The sequence below is a fragment of the Pieris rapae genome, chromosome 12, assembly GCF_905147795.1.
Source record: "Pieris rapae chromosome 12, ilPieRapa1.1, whole genome shotgun sequence".
In the NCBI taxonomy this organism is placed as follows: Eukaryota; Metazoa; Arthropoda; class Insecta; order Lepidoptera; family Pieridae; genus Pieris; species Pieris rapae.
This window is the reverse complement of record NC_059520.1, coordinates 4,525,354-4,541,721: the sequence shown is the minus strand read 5'-3', so window position 1 is coordinate 4,541,721 and position 16,368 is coordinate 4,525,354. Positions and strand designations below refer to the sequence as shown.

The 16,368-nt window shown below is 31.6% G+C and overlaps 2 protein-coding genes and 1 long non-coding RNA gene across 4 annotated transcripts; 2 read left to right on the top strand and 1 right to left on the bottom strand.

Moving 5' to 3' along the window:
- On the bottom strand, positions 1–1,730 carry LOC123689599. The gene is made up of 2 exons (XR_006750549.1): positions 1,596–1,730; positions 1–166 (listed from the first exon to the last, which is right to left on the bottom strand). It is a non-coding gene; the product is annotated as an uncharacterized LOC123689599 (long non-coding RNA).
- An 8,145-nt stretch (positions 1,731–9,875) lies between these two features.
- On the top strand, positions 9,876–10,307 carry LOC123689587 (keratin-associated protein 4-3-like). The gene has a single exon (XM_045630460.1). The coding sequence runs from the start codon at positions 9,876–9,878 to the stop codon at positions 10,305–10,307; it is 432 nt and encodes a 143-aa protein (XP_045486416.1).
- Positions 10,308–12,938: 2,631 nt separating this feature from the next.
- Positions 12,939–16,014, top strand: LOC110993739 (1-acyl-sn-glycerol-3-phosphate acyltransferase beta). Of its 2 annotated transcripts, none has more exons than XM_045630348.1 (5): positions 12,939–13,228; positions 14,565–14,698; positions 15,029–15,207; positions 15,400–15,568; positions 15,816–16,014. In XM_045630348.1, the coding sequence occupies exons 1-5, from the start codon at positions 13,041–13,043 to the stop codon at positions 15,986–15,988; spliced, it is 843 nt and encodes a 280-aa protein (XP_045486304.1). In that variant the 5' UTR covers positions 12,939–13,040; the 3' UTR covers positions 15,989–16,014. The 2 variants fall into 2 exon arrangements, with proteins under 2 accessions (XP_045486304.1, XP_022115793.2); XM_022260101.2 differs by having other exon boundaries at positions 12,940–13,054.
- Positions 16,015–16,368: the final 354 nt, after the last annotated feature.

Below are 16,368 nucleotides of genomic sequence, written 5' to 3'. Positions count from 1 at the left end.
TGTTCGATTCTTATTGTATTCCAAAGGGTATCGAAACATTCGGGATAGAAATGAAAGAAAAACAGATTCAACAATTCCAGTCAGCGCCGAGGTAAGCCGCTAAATAAACTTCGGGGTTACACCGCACCGAATGAGTTTCTGCTTTTATCAGCGTCGACCAGCCACCCTAAACAAACGGTTAAATTGAAAAAACACAAATATTGTATTAACTAATTAGTTAAATGGTTGTTAAATGTCAAGGAAGTTTGGCGAATACACGCTTTAGTTTAAATCTTTGTAGGTTCAAAGAATTTTGTAGGTTTATTATTTTTGCTTCACATTTGACTCGATATATATATAATTGTACTATACAAAAATGCCTTTCATAACATAAATTTGATTCACGTGCCAATTTTAACATCGTCTTTGAATGTTATTATTTAATTCATAATAACTGCATCTGGATCATTCTACGTAAAAAAAATGATTAATCATTTTGAACCATAAACAAATAAAATTAATCCACTGATTAATTTTAATATATATAATATATCTGGAGTGCCACTGCACTACAAACCTTCCAGGCCTAGGCTTCAGATTTCAATATATCTTTCATGACCAAAGACACCAATTATAACTTTAATAAAACGGTGTAAAACCGATTGAGTTTACCAATATAAACAGTGAGTTTCAGCTACGTTGCAAAACCTAACCAATTGTGTATGGAAAATAACCATATAGTAACTAAGTAAAAAACTCGTCTTTTTTTCGATCATTTTTATCTTTTTTTTATATGTAAGCACTATAATACACTACCAGATAATTGTTGGAACGACAAGAATTGTTCGAAAACTTAAAGCGCATATTCTATGAACCGAACTATCTAGTCCAACAAAGTCCCTACTATTTCGCCGTTATATCTGGAACTTATTACAGCTATCGGTTGAGGTATAGACACATACCTGTATATAGTTTATATTAATTTATTATTAAAAACATTTGTGCACACATTGCACACGTATTCACAAAAAAATCAAAAAAAAAGTTTGAAAGTGACCCTTTAATTTAACACCGAAACGTAAACGTTAACCCACCTACTTAGCCGATATCTATGAACAAAAGGTTGCTGATAGCTGTGTGAATGTAAACAAAAGATAAGAAATGTTTGTGAAAGAAAGAAATCGTTGTCTTTGACGATTGACTCCGGTCGCAATATGCGATTTTTTGAATTTGTAACAAATGATTCAATACAATGGTCACTACACCGTACCCGTTACATCCAAAGTCGCTATAGACCCATGAATTTTGTACTAAAATATGTTATGTTGTTAAATTCAAGGGTCTTAGATTAAACGTTACAGCTACTATCGATTTTTACGACCAAATATGAGTAGTCCGATTTTGATTGTAAGTATTTATAGACTACCAATCGCACAATCCACTTTTTTATTTATTATCATATTAGTTATCGAAGAGCAAATGGGAAATGTAATTTGTATTCACTTAAAGCATTGCATATAGTTTTAGTAACTATATGGTATAAACGATTTTGAATATATAGTTCAAATTTTGCACAATAATAGTCGCGATAATACTCTGAAAAGTTAATGACTTACCCATACGGATTGTGATTTGAACCAACCCTAATAATAGCATTCACGGAGATGGACGTTTCCATATGAGTGCTAATCTCGGGATGCCATTAAATTTTCATATTGGCTTTCGCCCTTTTGCTGTTGTTCGGTGACTATAATATACCATACAAATGAGAATATAATATCAAACGTGTTTTTTAAATGTCAGGGAATGCTCCTATTATCAGGAAATATTCTGTTGTTTGATTTCAATTCTTGCTTTGGTTAATAATTGAGATTCCTTCTATTACTTTTAAGATCAAATAATTTAATTTGTTTCGATTTCTTATTATTTAATTGTTTCATATTTAGTATCAATCATAATAAAAAAAGTACAAATATTGTTACGACAAATCTGAACCGAGCAAATACCTCGAGTGGGGCTTGACTTTGGACAGTGTGTTCAGTGAACACGGGGTAGTTCTGATTGAGTATTCAGTGGAAATGGTATGACACGTTGGACCGAGTTGGGTCTATGTGATTTGTGGTTGAGGAGACTAGGGTTAAACGTGAGATCGGGACTTTGAACCCACTACTTGATTTAAGATAAAAGTGTTATCTGTAAAGAAAAAGCAATCAGCCTTAATTAAATACTGTAAGATGATTATTAGTATCTTTTGTACTCGCACTTTACCCAGATGACGCCTACTAAGACCGCTTATAATGATGTCCATATCGATGGAGTGACGATATATCTTATACACTGAATAATTGAATAATATTAATGAGGCTGAGATTTGAGAGTCGTTTTTCAGCCATATAAATAAGAATGTTCGTTTAAGTTTATCGTAGTGATATAGAATACCGATAAGAATACTGTCAGTGCTCATTAGATAAAATTATAATTGTATTTTTCAAATATAATCTGTTCAACTTCAAACTTAGATACTAAAAATCTTGTAAGGATTTTCTTTGATAATTACAAGTCACTTTCTAGTACAGTATGAAATACACATTACAGTTATCACTTCAAGATATAATAAGTCATAAAACATTCTCTTTTTGTCATATAATGTATAACGGAAAATGTTGGTCAGTATCTCGATATATTATTTGAACTTCGTATCGGCAATTCACTCTCATGAAACATGAACACTTCTCGGTTTTCCTTCACTTGTTTATTTATTGATTCAATTCTATTTGTGATAATCAAAATCAACCGAGCATATAATACAGTTCCAAGGTTTTATATCCTATGAAATATTGTTTTCGGGTTTCGGGTCACAGAATGCATGCTTGCAGTTAGACAGTTCGATTAAACGTAACAGGAATTCACGCTTCCACTGCCTGACACAATCTAGATCTAATAGAACGCTAGATTCGTAAATTATAAATGGTTTAAAATGAAATCGAGTGTATGAGGTGTACGTTAAATACGTCCTAAGCACGTTCGTGTACGACACGAAAGCTGCTTTTTACTGCATGTTTGTGAAATATGACGTGTTGATGTTACATTTAAATGCACCGTAAACAGGATTGCTTTGAAGTTAAAATATAAGCCTGGTTTCGCTGAGGGTATAAATACATACCCATAATATGTTTAACGTAGTACTATATACAGTTTTACTAAAAATCATGACAGTATGAAATAAAAAGGATAGTCGTCTACAAGGCGCAGAGGCGATTAGAACTTGGAGAAAACGATCGTGGTTTTAACAGAAGTCAAAAGATCACGTGTCCGTTTAAGAGATGGACTGATCAAGAGATTTATCGTCCTCAAAACTGTACACTGCCAAAAGAGAGACACTGGACAATAACTGGTGGAAATAGTTATTCCGCGCCAGATGCTTTTTCTTTGCTGATCACAACGCTCAGACGTGAGTTACTGGTTAAAGAGCGAAATCATAGGAGGAAATTATAATAACTTAATGGTAGTAGGTGAAACCATATAAACATAAAAACGTAAAACGTAAAGTCATTTTAAGGTTTGACATGGGAACCAACCCTTTTAACATGTTGTAGGATGAATTTAATATTAGAAACAACTGAATAGGTTTATTATTAGCCACTTTTGACATACGTATACTTAACTTTAGCTAGACTAAATTGTTTTCCAATTTCAAAATTATATACAGATGTAATAATTTTGGAAATTGTTATGTTCCTCGTACAACTCCTCGAACTCATGATCACCGACAGCGAAAACAATATCTAACTTTTCCTATACCTTTGCCAAAACTATTGAGAATATTAAAGTGAGTTTCATATAGAACCTTCTTACATAAAATAGAATAAAAAGCAATAGACTAAATTTATGTCACTTTTTAAAAAAGAATTTAAAAAATGTGCACAGACATTTTTTTGAAGTTATTCTTTTGGCGCGTTAGGGAAAAATTATCAGAGTAAATTTTTACGATGCGCGCGCGCACCGTCACAAAAAACCGACAACCTGAAGTTAACCATAATTAACAAATTAGTTTTTTCTAGTCTGTTAGTGTCGTTTTTCGTACATATGCGTAATGTATAATTTGTCGTTTAACATTTTAGGTTATCGATGATTTATTTGATTTTCACATGATTTAGCAGTTAAATTGGTTGGTAGAAATAGTTATTATTTCTTAAAACAGATCCAGGACATAGTCCGTACCGATCCTCATCATAAGATAAACATAGGCAAGTTATAGTTATGTTTATGTTTCTTTCACCCTTAATAATAACTGACTCAGTGTCATTGCATCCTTTTAAAAAAATACTCTTGTGTCTCTTTCAGTCAAAATGTGGTGAAAGACAGGAGGTTATATATTTTATAAGTACCTTAATTTACAGATAACATAAAAAAGCGTTCTCTATAAATTAATTGCGTATAAAATCTTTATACAATTCCAAATGTAACTCCACAAGTCTGTAGTCCACACAATATTCCACAAAATGAATATGCAATGGCAATCACAGCTTTACAATTCGCAACTATAATCTCTTCCACTATTTTAAATTGTAGAATTGTGTTCTATATCTGTAAATGTTTTATAGAATTCAGTGATTTGTGGTCGTTATCATGTGTGTGTATGTTTGTTTCGTGTTTAATTTCTTATAGTCGTTCAAGTAATGTACTTATAAAGGAACGCATTTCAATTTTAGAAGATAGTCATAAAGAAAATACCAAATTTTTTAGTTAGTTTTATTTGATGTACAAATTTGTTTCATGCATTTTTAAACTCATGATCAGGTTTTTCTATGTAAGCCTTTATAGATTATAAAAATACTTCCTAGTGTCTAATGTAATAATTCCCTTAACACTTACCTCAATCCTTATTTTAATACTAACCTTTAAAGAAAATTAACTAATTAACAAAATCTTCTGTATTTATTGTTCATCTCAATTTACACCTTTTCTTCTAAACTTGATATCAAAAAATAGGTAATGTTTATTTCCTACGCTCAGTTCCCCAATTATTCCCTTATTTCAATTAATGCCATTACAATAAGTTCTTATTTGACTTCTCGCAATATTAATAGCAAACATTCATATTGGAATTAGCTTTTATTACGTTATCAATATTTGACGTTTGCGTAAACATTCCTATGTCTGCCAACTAATTCAGATTACTTCATATTTTTGATGCAATAATAATCAATTCAATAATATGATAATTTTTCTTTTTTTTTATGCCTAATACGTCCAAAACCAAGAATAGATTCTCCTTTATCAACGTTATTCGATATATATTTTTACGGTACACTTATTACAAATAACACGTTAGAATTCTAATAGAATACGTAAGAATAGACTTTTGTATGGAAAACTTGTAAACGTGGGCGTATAACGAACTCAACTGAAGCGAATTAGAAAATGTATTTATCAGATCTTAACATCGTATGTCACAATGTTTCTATTTATGTATATTGCCAAATGTAATGTATATTGCCAAAAGGATCACAAGAGCCTCGTCGGCCTTTAAAATTATTTACCAAGAAAATATGCAATAATCGTAAAAAAATTTTTTTTTAATTTTTGTATATTACAACTTACTACCTACTATTTGCACCATAAACAAAATTTAAGGCATAAAAACTTTTTCATTTAGACATTAGCGTATATAAATGAAAACATAAGCACGCCTCGGTTATTATTCCTCTGGTGCAAATGCAGAACAAAGTTAGCGATGTCAAGTTTGTCCCGAGAGAAGATAAGTTTGTGCCAAGCTATTTAACTGTGCTGCTTGATAAACACTCAGCCGCTTGTTACCTGCTCCATTTGTTACATAAGCAAATTTGTTGTAATAATAATCTTAATATATATATTTCTTGTGTGCGTGTGTATGTGACTGAACTCCTCCTAAACGACTGGACCGATTTAGACGAAATTTTTTGTGTGTGTTCAAGGGGATCTGGGAATGGTTTAGATTCACAATTTTGTCCGCTGGACAATGTTTTTTTAATTAATTTTCAATTTATTGGTTGTTGTTGATTTTGGAATGTTTTACATTGGATCCGACGGACGGCGCTACCATCGCAGTGTCAAATTTTAAATAATATTCGAATTTTAATTTTAGTCTGTCCCGAAATTTAAAAAAAAGTTTTGTTATCATTGTGTTATATCGTGTGTGACCATGTGCTGGATCGTTAGATATTGTCATAACATTTGAATAATAATTTTCATCAAAATGGCTTATTAAAAAATGAAATTTTGAAATTAAAGACGTGTAGACAGGACAACGTCTGTCGGATCCGCTAGTATCACTATATATTCCTTCTTTATATAACAAATTCTCAAAATACATATGCTTTCCTAAGCGTGGTTTTATATAACTTTTTGTGTCTTAATATATTTTTTATTTTCTAAAAAGACAAATTTCGTTTCGGTACAGCTTTTATTGGAAAATTCAATTGTCAACCATATATTAAATTATCCTATATTAATCCTAATATTTTTCTTAACTTTTATTTATCGTTTTAACCTTCCTTATCGTTTAAACTAGCCAGATCACTCCAGCCATTCTCGAGTTCTAACAGCAAGCCATTTTCATATAGATAAAAACAAAAGAATTTTAGGTTGTAGTGTATTTAAGCAGAAACTGTAACCTATGTATTCATAAGCAAGAAATCGGTGAAGTCACAGTGCTATCCAGTCGTTCGACAACTCATACACTGAAACCAAAACGCGCATTCAATTTAATTTATTTCATGTAAAATCCTGTTTTCACGTTCTCATTTTAAGCTTTGTTTTCGTATGAAAAGAATTCTGTGTTTTTAGGCCACATTAAATGCAGTGCTTAAGCAAGTGGAAACAAAGGGATTGACTATGAAAGACGTACCGGAACACTCAGAAAGTCCACAAACTTGTCGCAACAAAGGAAACTTAGAGAACTGTTGACTGCTTTATTCGTTGATTGTACACATAAAATATCTAAACGTTATTTTTTCCAAAATGAAATTTACGATTATTATTACCGACAAACCCATCTGTTTAACTGAATTCTTAACTGTGTGTAAAGTAGTTGACTTCTAATCCACGGCGCTATAACAGACATCAGTATGTTTGTTAATTATTTACATCAGCAGTCAAAGCAACCCCGAAAAATATGTTTACGCAATACATTGAGTATTGCGTAAACATATTTTTCTTCTACATATTCTTCTTTCTTATTTTTCTTCTCATATTTTCTTATATTAGGCTACTTCTAATTAATTTGCCATATTATTTTAAGTATTGTTTGATGATTTGCTTTTTTAAAAGAGCACCGAGAGTTTTTTACGCCGGCTTTTTTTCTCGGCCTACACCCTCTGTCTTCTTTGCCGATAAGTAGGGATGCCTACAGGTTCGAATTTAATGACGTGAAATTAGTGATACCTTGATGATCTTATGTTCCAAAATAAACGTATTTTATTTTACGATGTCTCTAGAAGACCATTGGCGATAATGAATCGTTTGCTTAAATCATAAATAACAGTCATAAAGTGCCAGTTCATCTGGTCCGTGAGTGTCATAAGTTCTGTACATTCAAAGCCAATGCAGCTAATTTCGAGCGACAATATAAATACGACTCCCACCACAGATTCTTATCGATTAGAGTCGATAATTACACAAAAAATACAGTCAGTAATAAAACTAGCAGTTTAACGTAGATATTTTATACGCATACATAATAATATTCTATACATAATCTCTTAAGAGGGTCCTACTGAAGGAACTTGTATTGTGTCATCATAACAACAAACCCAGTGGCGCTTATAACAAACCCTGGATATGTACAACATTTTTTTCTCGATGCATTTATTCCTCGGCACACATTCACCGTTTTTTTTAGCGCATGAAGGATCTATAATCATTAAACGATAAAATACATTAAATTAAGCGTTTCATAGTCTTTAAAGACTTCTTTTGGCACGTTAGAGGAAAAATGATGAGAGTAAATTTTTACACCGTGCGAGAAAAAACTTTCACTGTATTATTATTTTTTATATTTGTGTTTTATCTTGTTACTCCGAAGAAGTATAACACTAAAATACGTTTTTTTTATTTCTTGTATTGTTTACTTACAATAGTAATATGACAACTAAGATCGAATTGTTAATCTTAATATATATATTTATTGTGTGCGTGTGTATGTGACTGAACTCCTCCTAAACGACTGGACCGATTTAGACGAAATTTTTTGTGTGTGTTCAAGGGGATCTGGGAATGGTTTAGATTCACAATTTTGTCCGCTGGACAATGTTTTTTTAATTAATTTTCAATTTATTAGTTGTTGTTGATTTTGGAATGTTTTACATTGGATCCGACAGACGGCGCTACCATCGCAGTGTCAAATTTTAAATAATATTCGAATTTTAATTTTAGTCTGTCCCGAAATTTAAAAATTTTTTTGTTATCATTGTGTTACATCGTGTGTGACCATGTGCTGGATCGTTAGATATTGTCATAACATTTGAATAATAATTTTCATCAAAATGGCTTATTAAAAATTGAAATTTTGAAATTAAAGACGTGTAGACAGGACAACGTCTGTCGGATCCGCTAGTAATTATATAATTCTGAATATACAACATAATAAATAAGATTGTTTAGTGCCAAGTCAATCTATTTATTTAAAGCACAAAAGATTTTCTTATTGATATGGTGTGTATACGATGTTGTTACATTATCCAATTAGGAATGAACAAACTAACCAGCTTACCTAACTTAAGAGAGAAGGTCTCTTAAGTGGGGACTGAATAAATAAACAGACATCGATTTAACAATTTTTTACAGTAAATGGACTGATTTGCGAGACTTTCTTTACCAGTTGATGACATTATGTATTTCCAAAACAATTCGATAAATTAAACCAAAAACAGAAATAAAACAGCAGTACCTACTCTAAGGCAAATTTTTAAGCATTTTAGTTTGAAAACTGTAACTTATACGTACCATATTACATCTAATAAAACGAATAGTTGATACGCACGTATTTCCAATGCAAAAAACATTTCCCTTCCTTTTTGAGTAAGGTTTGTGTAAACATGATCTCGGTACAGCAGTGGATAATTAAGCCATTTGGTAATTGTATTCTCAACAGCATAAAATAAAAACATAAAAAAAGTAAATAATATTATTAATTTCATCGTTGAAAAATATGGCTTTTCACTGTCAAGTGCCGTAAAACAACTATTAACTTGGTCAAGCTGAAACTAGTTTCACGTATAATTACTCTATTAATTGCAATTTGCAATAAATCGAACATTACATCTACAAAATGGGTTTCTTTGCTTGGAACAAGCCAAATTAATCATCTTAAAAAATACACATTTTTCGTGTACATTTTCTCTATATATAAAAGCTTCAGCCCTTTGATACCTGATATATTGAATTTGGATCTAACAAAGCCGTTGTACATAACAACACCAATGGAGTTTTCTTTCGATATAATGCAATAAACACAACTTTAAAAGTGAAACATTTCGAGGAAGCTGTCATGTTAGATCCAAATTCGACAACATATCAGGCACCGAAGGCCGATATGATCTTGCATAAATAGAAAAATGTAATGTGTAGACGAAGTAGAAGTAGAAGTAGATATTTAGCTTCCTAAAAGAAAAAATATTATCTTCAATTTATTACAAATTTCAATTATAAAACCGTATTTATTGTTTTTCTTTTTAATTTTATCGCTACAGCGGAGTGTCTATGAAAGGAAATTATTGTTTGTTTATTTATTTATATTAGGTTGACACCGCTCTTCAGACAAAAAATACAATTTTATTTTATTGTTTAACAAAAAAAAGTTCAGCTCAGTTCACTGTTGAGTTGAGTTCATAGTTGATTTGAGTTGATTTGAGTTGATGAGAGTTGCCGAGAGTTGCCGAGAGTTGCCGAGTGTTTCCGAGTGTTGCCGAGAATTGCCGAGAGTTGCCGAGTGTTTCCGAGAGTTGCCGAGTGTTTCCGAGTGTTTCCGAGTGTTTCCGAGTATTTCCGAGTGTTGCCGAGTGTTGCCGAGAGTTGCCGAGAGTTGCCGAGAGTTGCCGAGAGTCGCCGAGTGTCGCCGAGTGTCACCGAGAGTCGCCGAGAGTCGCCGAGCGTCGCCGAGAGTCGCCGAGAGTTGCCGAGTGTTTCCGAGTGTTTCCGAGTGTTTCCGAGTGTTGCCGAGAGTTGCCGAGAGTTGCCGAGAGTTGCCGAGTGTCGCCCAGTGTCGCCCAGTGTGGCCCAGTGTCGCCCAGTGTCGCCCAGTGTCGCCCAGTGTCTGTCGCTTTCGGACGACTAAATACTATGTCTAGGCTTACCCGTATCGCTAAAAAGTTATGCTCTTATCTTCATCTATTATGCGTCGGCACAGCACTGATTTTTTCTTCAGTAGTCGCTGTAAAAGGATCATCATTGACATTACTACGTCCACGCTTAAACTCGTTAAAGGAATTGTAAATAATGACACAATATGGGGCTACACTAATAAGTGCTAATCGCAGCCTAACATAGCTTTGTTAGAGTAAGACCACAACGAAAGACATAATCAATCATAACAAGAGTTTTCCGCAGTTCATAAAAACAAATGACAAATGAATGCCATATACTACCTTAGGTTACCAAAGAGTTCTAACATTGAAATTCGAAAAAGTTTTCATTAGCTATGTTTCTAACTGACCAGTTCTAAGCATTTTCAGTGTTACCACTTACCAATGTATATTTCAGGGATAGTAAAACTGCTCTTTTGTCTATTTCTTTAAACATATTTTCTTCTTTCCCGTAATTGTTAATTTTGAACCAAATTAAAATAGTTTATATTTGAAATCGTCAAGGCCGGAATAAATATAAACAACGATCCAACAATAAGATATATATAGTAACAAAAAGTATTTAAAAAATAACTAATATAATGAGCCTTGAATCACAATTTAAACTTAATTAGTATGTTCATTTTATGACGTAAATTATGACAATAGTCATTCTTATCATACGGATATAATAAAATCACCGTGACACTGATACGTGCCTACAGTGGCTTATCTATTAATTCTTCTTACTTCCCCATTCTATTTCAAATGCAAATTTTTAATTCTCAGTTGAACACGAAATATTGTATAATCTGTCGTGTTATAATAATTAAATAAAAATAGCCTGTATTCGAGTAATACATATAATAAGAGTACAATAATTACATCATGTTTTTGGTATTATATTTAATATTAATACACTTCCCCCATCAGCGTGAAGGCCTCCTTAAATTGTTCCAACTGTCTTCTTTGGCACTCTTTTCCTTTCTTTTATATCATATCCCAGATTTCTGGTGGGCGTCCTCACTTCTAGTGATATAATAGAACGGAATAGTCAATTTACAACTAGGAAATTGCGGTTCTCATTCGACTTTCTTTTTATCACTATAGAAACGTATGCAGTAGGTAAACACTATCATAAGTTTCCATCAAAATATGTCGGTGCATAATCAAAGTCAGATCACCTATTTTAATTCAATTAATATAATTGTCTATTCTTTACATATAATCATTTTGTCGATCCGAAGTGGTGGAGGCCTGATGACCTGTAACACAGGTGCACAACCTTTAACAGGCATCAGTCTCACTTAAGCAATAGCAGTTGCTCCAAAGAAGAATAACAATTATTGTATATGTTTTTGTGAGAAATAAAATAAATATATTATTATTATTATATTACCTATATAAAGAATAGCCACGCTTCTCTTACTATCTTATAACACAGAAAGTATGGCATAAAACGTCTATATTTCTTAGTATATTATCGTACAAGGATACGAAATTACTCGCTGATATTATCATACCTAGATAACAAAAAATATTTATTGGTCTTTATCGTCAAATATTACTATAACAATTTATCTACACAGAGCTTACATAGCCTAGAGAAGCGAATAGCTATTTGTTATCAATATGGGTGGTTCCGTACATTCATATAAAAGCAAGAATAGTTTCTTATATCTTACTGCATTCAAAGTTATATATATCTGTAACATGCGCACACGAATCTATCGATTTCATACATTATTAAACTTATCACAACTTATTACGTTATTAAAAAATATTAATTTTATAATAAATATTATTAGCTTATACGCCCAACTTACATCGCCAAGGCTGAATAGCTTTTATGTGCTTTCATCAGTTTCAGCCATCCTCAACCGAGATAGTTTAAGCCGAGCTCGTAGCGCCTCCTTAGGTCTAACCGCAAAACTTGTACGACCATTAGTTCTCTTATTTGGGGTTAAAAATAACTATAAAATTGGCGTTGTTATATTTATTACTTGCAATTCACGGTTTAAGCTGCAGGTTAATTCAGAATTATACACCCAATTATAGTATACCCATACCATAATACAGATTGAAAGCAGCTTAGCATTGTGACAATGCAGCTGCGGCAAGATTTTTTATTACTGAAATAATATAATATATTTACAATGTTCCAAACGAGGATTAAAAATTCAGATTTGGACTATATCCAACTCTGTGCAGTACTTTGAGATTGAATAAAATTTTAGAAATGCATTGTTATATAATTTGTCTGCACTTCAAAAACGATTAAGTATTAAAAATGATTACATGTTTGTAATTGTAGTACGTACAAATGTAAAGTCTATTGTGAGATATAGACATAGTTTCAATAATAAGTATGTAACGATCGAGTAGCGATACAACCTTTCAAAGTCAGGGCCTCAGATTTCCGTATATGTTTCGTGATAATTTGTTTTCTTTTTTCTAGTGGGCGACTAGGTGATCAGCCTTTGTGCCTGCCACATCCCATCGATATGTTGGATTTAAGGCATGCCGGGTTTTTACCATGTTTCTCTATTTAAGTTAATAGGCCTATATTTTAATCGATTCAATGATATGATTGCGGATCGCTGTTTAATAATAACAAGAGATAGATAATAGACTCAATACTTACGGTCAGTAGAGTTTAAGGAGGAACTGAAGTCACCGTGTCATTGATAGATGATTAAATAAGTTACATTTATTTAACGTGTTCTCTTCCGATAAAAGATGTGGTATAGTCTGTGGGTTTTAATTTTTGTTGTCTTTATTTATTTAACTAAGAAAATAGTGCAAAGTGAGCCGAACAAAATTCAATTTCATTTTAAGTTTTTTATATTTTACTTCGCCGGAAGTGTTTTGGCTGCTTTTATTTGGCCATACTTTCTTCTGGATCCAAAAAATGTTAAAAATGCAAAGTAAGTTTGAAAAAACCTTTGATCAAATGAAGTAATGACTTTTGAATTTATTTAAATTTATGTATTGTTAAAGTATATAACGTAATTTTACATGTGTTTACGAGAGCCAATTTCATATAATATTTTAATCGTTCACACACATTGTTAATATATTGGTAATCTTAATGGGTGTGTATGACACACCCATTTAGATTACGTAAACTCAAATTTATCTCATTTTTTTTATTAAGTTTGTCTTCTTTTCTTACATCTCCGAATAGTCTGGTCGATGTCAACGCAGGAATGTCCTATTGTGACAAGCGTCTGTGAAAATAATTATTATAAGGTTTAGTTAATAAATTTTTAAATCATAAAACCCGAACACAACTACAACACATTTCCAGTTAAGTAAAAATTTAATATTATTTCAATAACTTTTATCACAATCTAAATCAACATCATATTTTAAAATACTAAACAAGTTCATCTTTTTTAGATATATCAAGTACTAGGTTAGGCGCTTATCAGTATTTCGTCAGAATCATTTTATCTTGGTCAATTTTTGATTTAAAAAACAGCAAACTGCTCAGATAGTTCACCGACTTCGTATTTAATTATTATCCAGCCAAGATTAAAATAAAAACATATTTTTATATCCTTCTATTTTTCTTTAATAAACGAATTATAAAACTTTTGGAATAATTATGTTTATTCACATTTTCAAAGTAAAATCGCCTTTTAAATCTTTAAATTTAAGTAAAACCGCTTTCCTCTGATATAACTTTATTGTCTTTGTACATGATTTTTTTTATTATACTAATAAATATTATATTACAATAAACTACAAAACTAGACGGGTGTTAATTTATATAAATACGATTCGATACTTTTTAAATAAATGCTAAGCTTTTAATTTAATTTAACAACAATTATTTATACATTTATAAAAATGGTTATTTAAATGTAATCATGTTACAAAACAATAATCATCAACTATTTGATTTGAAAAGCAGTGTTTAAAAAAATCAATGTAATAAATACACACACCTTTTATTTTTTTATTTAGCTTAAGTGTTTCGTGTAAATTATATAAAAAATCCCAAACTATATAGAACACTGTATATTTACCATACAACCCTCTAAGAGTAAGATTTACAGTCAAAACGTGCAAACCCGTTTGTTTTCTACATATGAGAGACATATTTGCGCTAAGTCTCGACTTAGCGCGTTCAGCACGAGCGCCAAGTTTACAGGCTACCGTGTAAACAAACTACTTAAAATCTTATTAGAAATATTATTCAATTGACTACAAACTTATTCGTAAATATAAAATTAAGTTTATTCTATATAATTACAGATTTGGAGCTGGCCTTCTTAAAAATATAACAAAGGTGTATGGCCTGAAGTGGGAACTACGGAGAGAAGATATTTTATCAGAAGATCGAGGAGCCATCATTGTCTCGAACCATCAATCATCCCTAGACATATTAGGTTGGTTTACCTTTGTTACGTTCCTCCATCTCATCGAGAACAAAATATATTAGCAATTATCATGACTTCACATTTCATAGGATTATTCTCTTAGGTGTTTAATTTAAAGTGAATTCTAGGTGTCTGGTATAGATAAATAAGGTGTTAACTTCGTAGCACTGCAAAAAACATTTCTCGGGGATGCGAATTATTTTTTTTAACCAAATATATGTTGTTAAAACATCTTCACAATGAATGTCATATGTGTCCTAATGTGTGCGGCTTGGGTTAAACAATGTCATGCGTGTGTTTCCCAGCGTTTAATGTAGTATATTTATTTACTAATTGCAGGCCTTTTTAACATCTGGCATATAGTAGATAAATTAACGGCCATCGCAAAAAAAGAAATCTTCTACGTATGGCCATTTGGTTTGGCAGCTTACCTCGGAGGTGTTGTATTTATAGACAGGAAAAATACAAAGGAGGCATATAAACAATTAGAAGTTACAGCAGAAGCAATGAACAAGAAGGTATTTTATAGAATTTTGAAGATGTTTTTCTTTTTTAAGAATTTGTTTACATATCAAGCTAATCTTCTTCTCTTTTTATGTTGGAGGTTAAAAATGAGATTTTATTTTATTTATTTATGTACTATTTTTTTTATTCTAACGAATATTTACCGTATAAGATATATATTTCCATAATAACGCTTTCTGTTTTAGATAAAAATATGGCTGTTCCCAGAAGGAACCCGGAACAAAGATTACACGAAACTTTTACCCTTTAAAAAGGGTGCATTTGCTATGGCCATCGCTTCACAAAAACCTGTCATACCTGTTGTATTTTCTCCATACTACTTCATAAATAAAAATAAATATATATTTAATAAAGGTAAGATTAATTTGATGATCAGGTCAAAACTACTACACCATCTTATATTAATTTTAATGATTTGCTCGTAGCATCGTATCTAGGTAGTAAACATCGGAGGTTGCATCACCGAAAAGTATTTTTTTCAAGTTAGTATGCACCAAAAAATATAATGTCATGGGACATGGTCCACACATCAGTAGTTTACTAATTTGTTGACAAATTGGCTGTCTAATATATTTGTTCTTACGCCTTTTTTAAATTTCAGGTCACGTTGTTATTCAATGCCTTGAACCCATATCAACGAAAGGAATGACGATGGATGATGTGTCAACTTTAACGGAAAGGGTCCATGAAATAATGGAAAAGACTTACAAGGATCTCAGTAATGAAGTTTTTAGTGCTCTACCTCATGACTATACACATACATTAGTGGGCTAATGATATTATAGCTATTATTATTATTATGTTTTAATATTATTTAATATGCCATATACGTCAATTTAATTATTTATTGTTTATAGTAAGATAAAAACAAACTATTGTAGAATATTGAGGGTAAATGAATATTAACAATGCTTAATTTAATCTTACGGTAAACTTCTAAAGAAAATAGGAACATACTCTGTACCCATTGCCGTAGGTTCTGTGAATCCATGATTGTTGTATTTTTTATCTACTGAAATCGTTTGTATAAAAGCTTTTCCATCTTACCATTTATGTATGTCTTTATCTGGTATGCTCGTAACGGAACATATACCAAAAAATTATATAATCTGGGTTTAGCATCTATATTGAATGTAAGTTCTTAAATGTCAGCT